Below are 17,535 nucleotides of genomic sequence, written 5' to 3'. Positions count from 1 at the left end.
AAGAATGTTCAAAAAATTCTGAAAATGAACACCTTTAACAGGAAAACACCTAAATATGATTCAGGAAAAAAGCTAAGACAGATTAAAGTGTCCATCAGGAAAAAAAGCTAAGACAGATTAAAGTGTCCCAAGCTTCTAACTATACTGTGGAAACAATAAGCTCAATAGTTAAGTCTTCTTTTTAAAGTATATCAAACTATCATTGAATGTTTTAACCAAAAGAGCCATACTTACACAGAATAAAAACTTTGAAAGCCCAAGAGACTATTCAATACAAAGTAAGTCCTGTGTTCCAGTATACTGGATCCCTTTCCCAGAGGCTCTCTTGTTTCTTATCTATCTTTACATAAATCATTTAGGCCTCTATAAGTACGTACATATTTATCCTTTTTTAAACACACAAATAGATATCATCCTATACTTTATCAGTGTACTTCGGTGATCATTCCATATCCACTTACAGATATACTTCATCTAAAAGATTTCCTAGTATGCATCTGTATCATTGTACACTAGTTTATTAGTCCTCTAATGATTAGTAATTTGTGTTGTTTCCACGATTTTCCTTTTATAAATAGTGCTGCAAAGAATGTTCTCAGACTCATCATGTCTTTGAGCATCTATGACTTTCTCTAGAATGAATTCCTAAATATGGAACTACTAGATAAAAGAGCATCACCTTCTAAATTTTGACACATATTGCCACATTGTTATTCAAAGAGGTTGCACCAATTTGACTCCCATCAATGCCATATTAGAGTATCTGTTTTCTCACATCTTCACCAACAATGTACACTATTCAAAAGTTTTAGTCTTTCAATCGAGTGAGAATGGAAATCTCATTTTAATTTACATTTCTTTAATTATAAGAAAACATTTTTGTACGTGTGTATGTATTTTTCTGTGAACAACCTGTTTATATCATTTAACCATTTTTTTCTATTTGGTATTGGCTTTTTTCTTAGTGATAAGAATGAGATCTTTATATTTTAGAAAATTAGCCTTTTGTCATGTGTTTTACTGTTCTGTTTACAATACAGTCATGTGCCACATAATTACAGTTAAGTGAACTATAGGCAACGTATACAACAGTGAACCCATAAGATTATATTATATTTTCACTGTATCTTTTCTGTGTTGAAATAAACAAACACCATTGTATTACAATTGCCCACTGGCTTCAGGATAGTAATATGCTGTACAGGTTTGTAGCCTAGGAGCAAAGGCTATCCCATATAGTCTAGGTGTGTACCATCATCTAGGTTTGTATAAGTATAGTCTATGATATTTGCACAACGACAAATTGCCTAATGACCCATTTCTCCGAATGCATCCCTGTCATTAAGTGATACATGACAGTATATTACTTTTTTCTCTGTAGAAATTTTTATTTAATATTGTCAAAATTATCATTTTTATGGATTCTGGGCATCAATGTGAGTCTATACACAGACTTTCAAAGAAAGTTAGAAAAAAAATTTTTTTTTTGAGATGGAGTCTCGTTCTGTTGCCCAGGCTGGAGTACACTGGCAGGATGTCCCCTCACTGCAACCTCCGACTCCTGGGTTAAAGCAATTCTCTGCCTCAGCCTCCCAAGTAGATGGGATTACAGGCGCCTGCCACCACACCCAGCTAATTTTTGTATTTTTAGTAGAAATGGGGTTTCACCATCTTGGCCAGACTGGTCTTGAACTCCTGACCTTGTGATCCACCCGCCTTGGCCCCCCAAAGTGCTAGAATTACAGGCGTGAACCACCGCACCTGGCCAGAAAGTTAAAATTTTAACTTTTTCAGTGCTCACAACAGTGAACTAGCAAAAAAATAAAGAACCATCAACAACAAATAACTAGCAAAAAATAAAGAACCACTAACAACAAATAATTTATTAAGGGTCAGATATTGCTCTAGGCATTTTTCATGAATTAACTCAGTTATTTCTCAGAACAACCCTCTTCAGAAGGTTACTATTATAATCTCCATCTTACACCAAGGAAACTGCAATACAGTTAAAACATACAGTTAAAACCCGTTCAGTCACAGAGCAACTAAGTGGCAGAGGCAGGTTTCAAACCAAGGCAGTCTGGCTTCCAAGGTGGTACTGTAACCACTTTGCTATATATGTCTCTTATCAAGCATCCATTAAGTGTTCATAAAACCAAAAAAAATAAAATCATAAAATAGTCTAACCCAAATCACCTACTGATCACACACTGCCGAAAAGGCTTCTCATTAAAACAGGTAATTATAAGATTATCAACATTTTCTATTTGGGATTTTATTGAATACAGTATTCAATAAACTGAAGACAGCTCTAAGGCTTGGTATTTATAGTGATCCTTAATCAACAGCAGTTACTGATGATATAATTTTCAAAGAAATATTTAAACTGAAATAACAAATCAAGTTAATTTCAACACAAAAATGCTATCTGAATGTTAGGTTGGACACCTAACATTTAAATTTGAGATAAAATTTTAGGTTTTCTCTGTAAGTCTAAATAACTCTAACCAAAAAGAGCAATAATATACCTTTATTTTTAATGCAGAGTCACTATGGGTATGAGTTTTAGAAAGTTTCCTCATTATCTCAGCTCCAGTTACGGGTCCGGAGCTACCAGGTGGAGGTCGGTTAGCTGTTCCTTCTAATAGCATTGTGTGTTCACTGACTGTGGCTGAAACAGTTCAAAAGAATAAGTGAGCAATAGATTATCACACATTTTCTTGAAACACCAACCCCAATATTTCTAGTTATATAATGACACTCAACTTTCATATTCCTTGACAACTATTTATTTTCTCCCCTACCCCAATCCTCTCACTCAGTTTCAAGAAAGAACAAATGGCTTTCATTCAGACTTTCACATATTCCATGCAAACGATACTCAGACCAAAAGCCAATTCAACTAAGCTCAAGAAAGCACAGACTGCTCATAGATTAAAAGAGGGATTTGCAGATAATTGGAAGGGATATTCAGTGTACTGGTTTTCAAACTTTTGTGTAGATTTGAAATTTTTTTAAATAAGTAATAAACAAAATCTACCCTATTCCTCATAACTCATTTATTTGTTAAATATCAAGTTATTTTTAAAACTAAGCTTGGTAAAGTTTTATATATCAGTGTTCTAAAATCTCTAATTTTAAGACTACTCTTTCAATATTTTTTCCAAAACATCACAACATGCATTTCCACTAAATATGATAGGTCATGATAATAAAAATTAACCTTTCACAAAGCATTAAGGTATGCAAGTACATTTCATAAATGCATATCCACTTTTGTTCTGACACAGCCATTTTGTTGACAAAATTGTAAGTTGAGTGCAGGCCCCCAAGGTTACATAAATTCAGGATCAAGCAGGCATCAGGTAAAAAGACAAAGGCCCCTTTAAAATATTGTGGCATAGGGAAGATGATAGACAAATACAAATTTTAAATAGAGGTTTATGTGTTTCATTCAAAACGTTCTACTTACATTAAGATATCTTTGTCCTGGATAGATCAGGAGAAGTCTACTGTATTTCACAAAACTGAGCTTATAAAATCAGGTCAGTATGAAAATTCCTAATCATTATCACGTATTTGGCTAATAAAAATCATACTTGTATACCTAAACCACGACCATTTTCCAATTTGGGACATGAATTATTAAAATTATCACAAGTACCATGTTAACAAGTATGTAATATCTAAAATTGCTTATATTAGTAATTTATTAATAACTGTGAGGAAAAACAAAGAGTCTTGATATTTTTAAAGAGGTATATTAACTCATTAATAAAAGATGCATAATATCTAAGCAAAAAACATACAGCAATTGTGTTGAGTAAGAAAACACCCTAATTGTGAAGTGTAAGAAAGTACTCAATAGAGGCTTACAAAACTACCTGCATCAAACTCAAATTCTGCTCCATCAGCACTGGTATCACTTTGAAGACCACCCCCATTGTCCAATCCAAGTCCATCTTCATGTTCATGGTCCATAGCTACTTGAGGTTTCAGAGGCTGAGCTGGTCTATGTAAGCTAACTCCTTTAAAGGCTGGTGTCACCACAATAAACTTCATCCACTGCCTTGCCAGTGCAACTAAACCTTTCTTCAAAGTTACCAAAGCAGGAAGTCCATCACTCTGTAACAATAATGATGTGGTTAGAAGTAATCTAATGTAATAATATCAGTTACCATTTAAGTGTTTTGCATGTATTTATTCAAATATCATAATCCCCATTTACAGATAAAGAAACTAAAACTTAGATGTTAAGTAATTTGTTCAAAGTTACCCAAGAGAGTCAGGATTTCAATTATATGTAGACTACAGAATCTAATCTCTAGACACAACATTTCATCTTTGTGTCATAAAACAACACAACAGCACAGGTCAATATGATACTAGATGTGGGATGCAAAATTGGAATTTTCTTCAAGAAGCATTCAATCTACTTTACTTATTTTGCCCAAGTGAAGAATCAAAATGTACTTTGAGCTACCTGGAACATTCAGTAAGCAAAGAGGAAGTAAAATTATTTCCTTCAAAGATTAGGTAACTACCATTGTTTTAACATTTAAAAAAATAAATTACTGTAACTTATGTAGTATGCTAGACATAGATGAATTTGTAACTGCCTTGAAAGTTAACTGTATCATCAGTAATAATTATATACTTTAAAATACATTTTATTCCACATGGTGATGATTATAAGAAAGAAACTTTTGGCTCTTTTCCTGTTACCTTAGTCTAATTACCTTGCCTTAGCCTAAAGAGAAAAATACCTAACTCTTCTTCATCCTGCTTCCTACCATTCCTCATTTTAGGAGAAATGGTTAATTTGATTGAAGAGCACCATTTACTAGAGGGCAGGAATCACCCCGCTTACTTTCTGAGGAATACCAAGTCCACTAGCCTGTCCTTTCATTCCTAGCCTCACATGAGGGCCATGTTGTGCCTCTTCCTCTTACATGGAAAACACATCTGGCAGAGCATCCATCCATGGGAAACGCCTGCCCTGTTCAAGCTTCCCTACCTATAACTACACAGGCAAGTTAGGCTTACACTGTAGATTTCCCAGTCTTCAATTCACAGGAAGGGAGTAAAAAGCACTACACCAGCCTTAGGTCTAAGTGTCTTTTTCAAATCCAACACTTACTAGAGATTCTTGACTTGTCTGATGAATGGCTTGACTGGCCATTAATAATACTGATACATTGGTCCCTAATTTGACTAAAGATTCTTGTGTGTCCCCTATTAGCCAGCAGCTTGAAGAAGAGAAGAGAGATCCTAGAAGTTGTAAAACTCTAACCATCATGTGTTATCTGCTTTTCTAAAAGCAGAGATGGATTGTATTTATTTTGTGCAATTATATATTCTCCCCTCAATCATCAATTAGTCTCTGTTTCATCAAACTGTATGTGAAATTTGGCTCTGGTGATTATTCTCTTGCTTAAAAACTCTTTATACCTTTAGCTTCCAAGACATCAATCTTTCCTGGTTCTCCTACCTCTTTCTTTCCCTTCCCATCACTCCATGTATCCCTATCCAACGACCTACACCCCCTTTAATTTTGGCATTCTTCAGGATTCCATCCTTGAGCAGTTTCTTATTCAACATAGCATTCCTGGAAATCTCATCCATGTCTACAGCTTCTACTAACACCTTTATGCTAGCAACTCCCAAATCATGAATCTGAGCACACTCTTTGTCTATAAACCCGTATTTCTTTTTTTTTTCTTTTTTTTTTGAGACAGAGTTTTGCTCTTGTTGCTCACACTGGAGTGAAAAGGAGTGATCTTGGTTCGCTGCAGCCTCTGCCTACCAGGTTCAACCAGTTCTCCTGCCTCAGTCTCCCGAGTAGCTGGGATTACAGGTGCCAGCCACCATACCCAGCTAATTTTTTGTATTTTTAGTAGAGACAGAGTTTTGCCATGTTGGCCAGCTCGATCGCGAACTCTTGGTCTCAGATGATGCACCCGCCCCAGCCTCCCAAAGTGCTGGGATTATAGGTGTGAGCCACCGTGCCTAGCCAATAGACCTGTATTTCTAACCATTCTCACATGCATCTCAAACCCTGTGTATCAGTGGTCCACCAACACAATAGAGAATTCCTTAAAACTAATGTAGTTTCAGTAACTTACCATTGTAGCATCATCAATGATGGAGTAATTTGCCTGGTGCAGGTAGTGGTGTAGTATATTACATAGTAAACATGAAGGATTTTCTTGGAGAAAGCGAGCAACTTTCGTAAGTCTGTTGTATTTACTTCTTAGGGGAAAATGTACACTTTTATTCTAAAATCAAGAAAAAACAATAGATTTAGAGTGATAGGTATGAAAGAGCCTACAAATAAAAGATATTCAGTAATTAAGAACTTGTAAGTCTGATATTTTCCAACAATGATTAACAATAAGGGGTCATTTTCAATACTAAAGTTTGTATAATACCTTATTTAAAGACATACCTCTAATGCTTCTGTCATTATGCATCCCATAACAGCACAAATTCTCAAGGTTCCCTCAGTTTCCAATTTGTTTAAGGATGACTTGAGTTGGTCAATGGGAACAAGCCATGCACCAACAGCTGGCGTTGCAGTGCTTAAAAGGTTCAGCTGCCTTTTAACATAAATAAAAAATTATAAAAACAAGTGTCAAAATATGTATTTCAAACAATCCCCCATACCTACTGTACTTAGTGGTTGTTTTACTCAGGCAAAATTACTTTATTTTCTTTTTGAGCACTGATAAATTATGAAAGCAAAACTAAGAAATGTAAAAAAGTTGGACAATAGAAAAGAAAGAAAAAAAAAGCCTGTCAGAGATAAAAAGAGTAAACAAAAGTCTAAGGGAGAGGAACATATAAAAATAAAACTAAAGTACTATGAAAGAAATTGGGTCAAACAAGGTGAGACTAATGTCTACAAAACATATGAAGTAAGAATGATAAAAAAAGTTGCAACCTTAATACTATATATACCAGAAAAGTAATTTTAAAAAATATGAAACAGAATTGTATACTATTTAAAATAAAGAAACATCAAGGGATAATACTATATTTTAAAAACTCTTTACCTAGAAAATGCATGTGTGTGAGATCTCACATTGGTGGGAGCTGCAAAACTAAACCAAATTTCTTTAATGGTCAACTTCATGCTACATGAATCTGGAGGAGGAGGCATCAGAGGTAGGTCTTTTTTCAAATCATCAGATTCGACTCCTTCATCCTATATAAAACAGAATGCAAAAAACTTATTAACATACAGCCCTTAAAACCACTAACACACAGGCTAATGTTTTCAGTGCAAAACCTTTTCATCAAATCAAGTCTGGGAAAGTGTTTACTTCTCCTTTACGTTTGAAGGATATTTTTGCCAGATATACTATCCTTTGAAAAGTGTTTTTCCTTCAGCACTTAAATATGTCTTGCAGCTCTCTCCAGACCTGTAAAGATTCCACTGAAAAATCTGCTTCCAGTTATATCAGAGCTCCATCGTTATTTGTTTCTTTTCTCTTGCTGCTTTTAGGATCCTTTCTTTATGCTTGACCTTTGGGAGTTTAATGATTAAATATCCTGAGGTAGTCTTAATTGGTTTAAATCTGCTTGGTATTCTCTACCTTCTTGTACTTGAATATTGATATCTTTCTCAAGGTTTGGGAAGTTCTCTGTTGTTATCCCTTTAAATAAACTTTCTACATCTCTTTCTCTACCTTCTCTTTAAGGCCAGTAACTCTTAGATTTGCCCTTTTGAGGCTATTTTCTATATCTTGTAGGCATGCTTTGTTCCTTTCCATTCCTTTTTCTTTTGTCTCCTCTGTGTGTTTTCAAACAGTCTGTCTTCAAGCTCATTAATTCTTTCTTCTGCTTGAACAATTTTGCTAGTAAGAGACTCTGATGCATTCTTCACTATGTCACTTGGATTTTTCAGCTCCAGAATTTCTGCTGGATTATTTTTAATTATTTGTCAAATTTATCTAATAGGATTCTGAATCCCTTCTCTGTGTTACCTTGAATTTCTCTGAGTTTCCTCAATACAGTTATTTTGAATTCTCTGTCTTGAAATTTCTCCGGGATTAGTCCCTGGTACCTTATTTAATTCATTTGGTGAGGTCGTAGTTTGCTGGCTGTTTTTGATGCTTGTGGATATTCATCAATGTCTGGGCATTGAAGAGTTAGGTGTTTATTGTAGTCTTCACAGTCTGGGCTTGTTTGTACCCATCCTTCCTTCTTGGGAAGGCTTTTCAGGTATTCAAAGGGACGTGGGTGTTACAAGTTTTTGGCCAGCAGAGTCATATCTGCATTAGGGGGTACCCCAAGCCCTGTATCACTGTTCTTGCAACTTATAGAGATACTACCTTGGTGGTGTTGGATAAGATCCAGAAGATCCTCTGGATTACCAGACAGAGGCTTTTATTATTTTCCCTTACTTTCTCCCAAAGAGAGTCTCTCTCTCTGTGTGCTGAGCTTCCTGGGGCTGGGAAAGCAGTGACACAAGCACCCCTGTGGCTACCACCACTGGAACTGTGTGGGGTTAGACCTGAACCAGCATAGCACTTTGTCTCACCCAGGGCCTGCTGTAACCACTACCTGACTTCTGCCTATATTTGCTCACAGACCTAGAGCTCTACAATCAGTAGGTGGTGAAGCCAACCAGGCTTGTATATTTCCATTCAGGGTGGTGAGTTCCCCAGGCTCTGGGCAGGTCTAGAGATACTATCCAGGAGCCAACAACTGGAGACAAAAACCTTATAAATCTACTTGGTGTTCTATTCTACCATGCCTAAGCTGGCACTTATATCATGAGACACAGACCTTCCCACTCTTCTCTCCCCTTTCCACAGGCAGAGAATCCTTACCCCATGGCCACCACCATCACAGGCCCAGGGGTAGTACTGTCAAACTACCACTGATGTTCACTTAAGGCCCAAGGGCTGTTCAGTCAGCATGTGGTGAATGCTGTCAGGCCTGAAACTCACCCTTCAGGACAGTGGGCTCCCTGCTGACCCAGGACAGGTCCAGAAATGCCATCCAGGAGCCATGTCCTGAAATCAGGGACCCCAAGAGCCTGCTTAGTACTCTGCATATTGCGGCCACGCTGGCATCAAAGGCGCAAGACAAAGTTCCCTTTACTTTTCCCTCCACTTTTCTCAAGCAGAAAGAACCTCTCACTATAGCCACCACAGCTAGGAATGTGCTAGGTCACACCTAAACCAGCACATCGCAGAGTGTCACCCAAGGCCCATGATGTACTACCTGGGTACTACTGCTGGCTATTCAGGGCTCAAAGGCTCTTCAGTCAGCAGGTGATTGATCCTGCCAGGACTGGGTCCTTTCCTTCAATGCAGTGGGTTCCCTTCTGGCCTAGAGTGTGTCTAGAAATGTTGTCCAGGAACTAGGGTCTGGAATGGAGGCATCATGACTCTGCTAAACACTAAATGATGACATCTAAAAGGCCACTAAACACAATTCTGGAGCTCAAGTAAAGAGCTGGTGCTAAAGGTGTGGCCATTGGGAAAGAGAAGTGTCATTAAATTACGGAACTGACCTAGAAAATGAAATTCGTCAGGGAGCAGACAAATAGCAAGAAGAAAGGAAGAGCCAACAACAGAACCTGAGGAGACCACTACATTTAAGAAGAAAAAATTCCATAAGGAAATGGACCAATAAAATCAGAGAACCCAAAGAAAATAATGTTAGCAAATTCAAGGACTTTCAGCAAGGAGAGTAGGATCTGAGAGATCAAGAAAGATGCTTGAATTTCTGTCAAGTATTTTAGTAGGTGAAGGAGAAGAAAAGAACAGCTAGGCTCGTCACAGCTCTTCTGTCCAATGAGTAGCTATTGTATTTTTAAATTTCCTTAATTAAAGTGATAATACATCCCTCAAACATTTCCAAAGACCCCAAAATAAAACAGTGATTAAACTCATTAAACTACACATTAAATAAAAACAAATGTTTTAAAAATAAATCCCTGGGAATCTGGGGGGTAAAGGTGAGTATACCCATGATTACTAGATACCCATACTAGACTTAATTAAAAGGTGGTTTCTTTGGAACTTTTTCCTCTCCAATTGGCCTAATTTTCAAAGTGACCAGAAATATATGTACATATGTTTTAGAATAACAGTTACTACGTTATTATGTACTAGATACTGAGCTAAGCCCTTCATATGTATTGTCTGCTTCAATCTTCACAACACTGCAAGGTCAGTATCATGACCATACTCCTATTACAGGTAAAGAAACTTAGGAAAAGGTAAGGAACTTGCCCCAGGTCACCAGTTAGTGGCACAACATTTCTTCAACACAAAATTTGGAATATTTTTGTTGTTGCTGTTACTGTACTCATCACCACCCATGTAATTCTACCATAATAAAAATAAAAAGTGAGTTGAATATAAGATACTGATCAGAACTCTTAACTGAAATAAGCAGACACCGACAAAAATATTTAGAACTCACATAAAATACTACCAATAACAAAATGACTTCTGTTAAAATCCTCTAAAACCTATAGGTGGGCTTCTCTTGAATTTTATTAATCTATTAATTCAACAAATATTTATTAAGTCTCTAATATGAGCAAAGCATAATGCTAGGACTATGATGGATATAAATATATCTATGATATACTTCAGAAATTATATTCCAGTAGTATATTCAGCAACATACTTTGACTAACATTTAAGTAGATATCATAAATCCAAAATAGGGAAACACAGGCAAATACACTCCAGAAACTAATTTTGAATTGCATATGTAGTTTTGTTATTTTTCTAAAGCACCATTATTATTGTTATTAGAAAGTCACTGACCTGTTCATCTGAAACAGAATTTCCATTTAAGTCTGAGGAAGGGCTTGTCCGGTCACATGGAAGATTATCATCAGAGACATCAGTATTATAACCACTTCCGGTTGGAGAATCAGAAGAATTATTGGATGTCAGCACTCCACCCCTTTCTGTGTCACTAGCTTTACCCATAATTCCAAAACTGTTATATAAAACAGCACCAGACTGTCTTCCTCCTATAAAAATAAAAAAAAGTATTTATTATAAATGGTGGAAAAGTATCTTAATGCTGTACTCTACAATATCTGTATACAATTTCATAAAGACTATTTTTTTCTCACCAAGTCTTTGCCCTTATCTATAAAAGTAATGTATCATTGAATTATCAGGTAAGTAATTGTAGGCATATACAACTACTATTATTACAGTAGTTACTATTTTATATATTACTAAACCTAAAAAAAGTGTTATACACATATCAACCTTCCTTTTTGAGATATTACTCAATAATATATAAGAAAGCATATATAAATCTAAGTAGATATTTTTCACTGAATAAAGAATTTACAGTTTTTATATCCTATATGGCATAATTCTACTGATCAAAGATCCAGTTTTCCAAGATGCAAAGCTTCAAAAAATTGGGTGGCTTTACATTTTATTTGGGAATTCGTTCTGAAAAACATATTTTTTTTTCAAGCTCTACCTAGTTTTAAAATCACATAATGGAGGAAAAGCTCCACTTCAGCAATTGGTATGAGGCACTCACCCCTGGTAAATAATCCCAGATACCACACTTTCTGCTTTATTATGTTGATTCAGGTTACTGAAAGCCATGATTGTTCAAAACATTTCTGCAATATAGGGCAAATTTGTCCCCAACTTAAGCAGAATTCCACAAAAAATACTTGCCTTTTATGGTTAAATTTTCAAGTCCACATTCAAACATTATCCATCCCCATTTTTCTTGGCTGGGACCTATTCGAGTTATATCTGGAACAGCTTGCTGATCAGTTTCATCCACAAAAGTAAATTCATCCAACTCTTCAAGAGTAAATAAAACTTTGGACTTCTCAAAAGGAATAGCAGTGATTGCACAGGTCCCAATGTCTATTATCAAAAGAGAGCAAAATGACCATTTTTAAAGACGTAAGCTTACACTAAAAAAAAAAAAAAAAAAAAAAAAAAAAAAATTGGACATCTGGCACACAGGTTGTCTTTAAAAGATGTCTCAGTGCTCTGCCGAAAAGATAGAAAAAATAAACAAATGAGCTAACTTTTAGAATAATGCTGCCTAAGAGGAAGAAAAGAAGAATTTATGATTAACAAGTTGCTCAAAGATAGTATGAATCTGTTTCTGAATGATTACAGGATACTCTAAAAAATATAAAGTTAAAAATATCCTAAATAATTCATATTCACAGTAGTTTTAAATACTTTCATCATCTCACAAAATAAAAAAAATTTCAATTAATTACCAAGCGTTAGGAAAAACATTATTTTCTAGGCAAATTATAGCTTTTACTAAAAGACTGTTTTATACTAACATATTTTATATAACTACAATTTATCATAGACCTTGTCATGGTTCCATGGCTTACAGATACACCGTGGAAATTAACATCCCAAGTGCCTGGGAGAAGTTTTACTTTATCTTACTTTTTTCATTTCTCTCTCTGATTATCGCTAATGAATTAAAAAAATATATTTAAAACACATGTAAATTTACCATTCAAGGATAACTTGTTTATATTTGAAGTACACTGCCTTCTAGCCCTTTAGAGATCACTTTGCAAACCCAGCTTTGGTTCCTATTTTTCATGCAACAGTAAATAATTTCCTCAGGTCATTAAAATTTTTTCAAATACATAATTTTAATAGCTATATAATATTCCATCATATGGAAATGACATTCTTTGCATTTATAATTAAAAGGTGTTATTCAGAGAATATTCACCTACATTCTTATAGTTTTCTCATTATTTAATTTTTTTGTATTTGTCTTTAATCCCATACATATCCAGATGTATCAAAGTTCAAAAAATTATGAAAAAGTACACAATGAAAAGCCTCTAACACCACAACCACACTCTAAGTTCCCCTCCCTATAAGGGTAACAAATATCATGAGGTTATTAAGTATCCTTTGGCAAATAACTAATGTACATATAAACAAAGACATCTACATTTTTGCCACATTTTTACAGAAATGTCCAACTTGGAATTTCGTTGGGAGTTTTGTCTTCAATGAGAGTTTTTTCTGCATGATAATGCCTTTCAAAATTATATAAGGTTCTGCTTATGGTCTGTGTAATACCCAATGCAAACTGGTTACCCGTGCAAACTACAGAGCTGATAAAAGTGTCTTCACTCAAGCCACCACATTTTTCACCAGTTTTAGGACGACAGATCTTAGGCAGTCATGAAAAGTCCCTTGAAAACCTCAGGTCAAAGGCTTTGAGCCTCATACCTGGGATGAAAAAAATAAGCCTTGAGAAAATCAAAACATGTACACAGACCCAGAATGCAGACAGGATCGTGGAAACTTCAGAACCTATAAAATACAGTAAGCAAATTCAAGGAATTCATTTGTTTATTCATTATTCAGGATTGGTCACCAGTCCCACATAAAGATTTCAGCAGAGCAATCATCTCAAATATGATTAATAAATCTAACTTTTTCTGAATTGAATCTGACATTCTGAAATCATTTAAGTTTCTAAATAAGAAAATGTGCTAAATAAGAATCAAAAATATTAAAATGACGTATAACAGCTCTACTTTCTTTTTACCTCACTAGGGACTTTAAGAGAAATGTGTGTCACCTTATTGCTGCTACATTTTACAGGCTCTCTGGTTTTGATTAATATTATAATTAATTTTTTAACACTGTTTTACAAACAGAATGATTTAAAAAACAAGACAGACTATAAAGATCACGTCCTTTCTGTTCTTTTCTTTTTTTTTTTTTTTTTTTTTGAGACGGAGTCTCGCTCAGTCGCCCAGGCTGGAGTGCAGTGGTGAATCTCGGCTCATTGCAAGCTCTGCCTCCCAGGTTCACGCCATTCTCCTGCCTCAGCTTCCCGTGTAGCTGGGACTACAGGCGTCCGCCACTGCACCCGGCTAATTTTTTTTTTTGTATTTTTAGCAGAGACGGGGTTTCACCGTGTTATCCAGGATGGTCTCGATCTCCTGACCTCGTGATCCGCCCATCTCGGCCTCCCAAAGTGCTGGGATTACAGGCATGAGCACCGCGCCTGGCCTGTCCTTTCTTTTCTATAATGAGCAAGTAAATAGCATGGAAAAAACACATGGGAAATAGAAGCAGCTCCTAATTTGGGACCATAACACTTAACTTTCTTACCAAAGTTTACTTTCTATTCTGTACAGAATGTGAGTGACAAGTAGCTAAATACCACATGTTCAGTACAGGGAGAAATACCTTTCTCTTTCTTATAGAATATTCAAATTGTATCAATAGTCAAAGGAAAAAAACCATGTTCCCCTTTGCAAAAATCATCTTAGATTTATATATGCCAAGAAAAAACATATTGGTTGTAGAATCCTACCTGTTGTATCAAGACCCCTAAGTTGCCCATGAACTCGATGAATGTTTAACTTGGCTGCAATTTCTTTGCCTTTTTCTGCTCCAGCATTTGATCTGAGAGATCCAGATGACTGAGGCTGCATCTTTGTGGCCTGAACATACCTATCAAAATTTGATGTTCTACCAGGTTCTGCATTGTTTGAAGTCTCTTCAACCACACCTCTTTATGAAAAAAAGAGAGTAAAATGTTCAACATTTAAATAACACAGTTCAGAGAAAACATTTTACCTACAAGGTTTACTTAAAAAAAAAAAATACTCTACTATTATACACCAATAGTAGTAAAAAATTCTTCAATGTTTACTGAAAGATACTATGAATAGAAACAGTAAAAAACTTTTAAAGAAATATGTTACTAATTTATAAATTAAGATTTGAAATTCCAAAACCAGTTTTGAGTTTTAACATTACCTTCTTAGAAATGTATTAAAAATAAAAGACGATCAAGGCTTGCTTTGACATCCAGCAAGATAATCATGGCTCAGATTAATAAAGTCTTTCTTACCTATTCATACGAACTTGTGTAGCAATTCTGTCAAAACACAATGCCACTAGGGAAACATGAGTCACACTCCTACTAGGAGCTGTAGTTGGAGATTCTTCCACTGAGGCTTGTAACAAACATAAGTTTACCTAACACACACACAAAATTTCAGAGCTGACAAGTGAAAAGTTATCACTTAAACATAAAATATGCACAAAAATGAAAAACTACTGTTAAGAATGGCATATCTATGTATCTGACAGTGAAGACGAAGCTTATGAATACAGATTCTCATAAAATAATCATAATTACATTTTCACTGCATGAATGTGAAACATTCTACTATTACCTAATATTCTGCTTAAGTAAACTATTTATATTACATTAAATCTACAGTAGATCACAGGAATAAAACATATATCTTTTAATATTACACACTGTTCTACCATGATTCACGTTGGTAACTGAAAAGAACAAATACCATCAAAATGCTCTCCTCTTTCAGGAAAAAATTTTTAAATATTAAATTGTTACCTTTGGTATGCTAACATTAGTCTGAAGCCCTTTAATTGTTACATTATCTTGCTTCGTTATAACATTTGTCTGTGCTTGTCCTTGGTTAGTCGTTCCTATTGTAGGGTGCTCAGTTTTTGTTCCTCTAACGTCTTGTTTGGAAGATAACTAAAAAGATCATAAGTGAAATTATTTCACAAGCTTTTCATAACTTCCACGTCATCCACAACAGCAACTCACTTATTCACGCTGCCCCTCTATGCCCATCTATGTGCCAGCTGCATTCTAGTTTTACATCCCACCTTAAAATCCAAACCTTCGATAAGCTAGGAAATAGACTGGTAGCATCAGGGTTGAGAAAAGTAATACATATTAAATTGAAGTCAGCCTATAGAGAAGCAGACAGAAAAAATTATACAGTAATTATAGGCATTTTTTAAGATCACTAAACTCTACTGGCTTGAAAACAAACTTGGTTTCTGATAATTGGCCCCTTTTTGGCTAGGAATATTTTCAAATTTCTTTTTTTCACTCATCTACTCTATCACATGAAATGCCAATATATATTAAATAAATAGTTAACTAAAATAATCAGTCTCACTTTCATCTCTCTTCTGGTCCCTACTCCAAGTATAATCCAGATAAATTTGAAAATCAAATGGAGAAGCTCTGGAAGAGCACTGGGATATGACTGCTAAGCAACTGGTTTCGTGGCTAGAACCACAATGTAAGTAGAATATCACACAATGAGAGTAGTGACTTGATTCACTGAAGTGAATGAGGAAAATCTCAAAAGTAATACTAAGATACAAGTCATCTAATCATAGAGGAAAATCAAAACATAACCAGCTGTCTTAGAAAAGCAAGGTGTCAGTCCTAAAGAATATTCATTCACTTAGGGCCAAAGCTCTTTAGAAAAGGCTTGGAACTAAGCTGCTTCTGAAATAAAACAAATAAAGCTATTTAATATATTTTTTAAATAAATATTTTTACTACTAGTCAATCTACAGTACAGTTATATGTCCTATCTTTTATGGAGCCAATGACATATAAACGCTTTTAGAACATGTCCAAATATTCTGATTTAACTTGTGAAGAAAATTTTTCCAGTTTGAATATTCTGTAACCATGATAAATATTCAGTTTGCTATGCCCACTGAATTTACAAGTTCTTACATTTTCTGAGAAGGTAGTCTTGCTATTTTGGACAGCTTCCCTGAGGACTTTAGCATGAAGATCATCTACAATTGCAGCTGGATGTCGGGTACTAGCACAATGAACCATTGCTTCAATATATCTGAGGGGAAAAAACAGTAAATGAAATATTTAAATGTCACTAATCCTACAACTTAGTTTATGTAAACATATCATGAAACATAGCACCATCTGAATATGTACAACAATCGCTCAACATTGAAATGAGAATGTCTAAGCCACATATTTAGAAATTATACAAGGGAAACATTTCTGAGGTTATCCCCACCATCACCACCCTCACCCCAAGAAGAAGTGGTCCACATTGGGCAATGATCTTTTCTTTAACAAACTTCTGAAGAATATTTCCTGTGTTCTTCATTTATATGACATATCATAAGAATCTTAATAGTATAAGTTATCAAAGAAAAATTATGGGCTTTTGCAGGAAAAGGAAGATTTTCATGAAAGCTCATCTCCACTGAACCCCTTTTCTCTTTCCAACTGCTTCTACACCACTTCCATTATGTTCTATTCTCATTTTTATTCATGTCAGTTTTATATAATATGTAATATTGTTATATTATGGCAATATAATAATAAATTTGAATATATAGTCAGCTCTTCACATCTGTGGGTTCCAAATCCACACATTTAACCAAGCTCAGACTGAAAATACAGTATTCAAAATACAGTATTCATGGGATGCAGAACCCAATACAGAAGGTTGGCTTTTTTAATCCGCAGGTTCCACAACACCAAATGGCAAGACTTGAGCATCTGTGGATTTTGGTATCCACAGCAGTTCTGGAACCAATACCCGACAGATACGGAGGGACAACTGTAATTATTTAGGCTGAGAAAGTAGCAAATGATAACTGAAACACAGACCTCTTTAAGCATATTTTCATTTTTATTCAATCAAAATAGCTATCAATAATCTTCTATATGAACATATATCACATA

At 35.1% G+C, this 17,535-nt stretch overlaps 1 protein-coding gene across 9 annotated transcripts in view; it reads right to left on the bottom strand.

Annotated features, from left to right (window-relative positions):
- BLTP1 (bridge-like lipid transfer protein family member 1) overlaps positions 1-17,535 on the bottom strand; it is a 210,978-nt gene that overhangs the window by 99,684 nt on the left and 93,759 nt on the right. For all 9 annotated transcript variants that reach the window (XM_015139163.3, XM_015139167.3, XM_078002225.1 and 6 more), the window contains exons 32-42: positions 16,552-16,672; positions 15,397-15,543; positions 14,884-15,011; positions 14,341-14,540; positions 11,685-11,882; positions 10,797-11,008; positions 7,056-7,207; positions 6,449-6,599; positions 6,126-6,278; positions 3,885-4,125; positions 2,529-2,671 (exon numbers count right to left, since the gene is read on the bottom strand). In XM_015139163.3, coding sequence (XP_014994649.3) covers positions 2,529-2,671; positions 3,885-4,125; positions 6,126-6,278; positions 6,449-6,599; positions 7,056-7,207; positions 10,797-11,008; positions 11,685-11,882; positions 14,341-14,540; positions 14,884-15,011; positions 15,397-15,543; positions 16,552-16,672 — 1,846 coding nt within the window. The remainder of the gene's footprint in view (positions 1-2,528; positions 2,672-3,884; positions 4,126-6,125; positions 6,279-6,448; positions 6,600-7,055; positions 7,208-10,796; positions 11,009-11,684; positions 11,883-14,340; positions 14,541-14,883; positions 15,012-15,396; positions 15,544-16,551; positions 16,673-17,535) is intronic.

This window comes from Macaca mulatta, chromosome 5 (genome assembly GCF_049350105.2).
Source record: "Macaca mulatta isolate MMU2019108-1 chromosome 5, T2T-MMU8v2.0, whole genome shotgun sequence".
Lineage (NCBI taxonomy): Eukaryota > Metazoa > Chordata > Mammalia > Primates > Cercopithecidae > Macaca > Macaca mulatta.
This window is presented reverse-complemented; position numbering and strand designations above follow the sequence as displayed.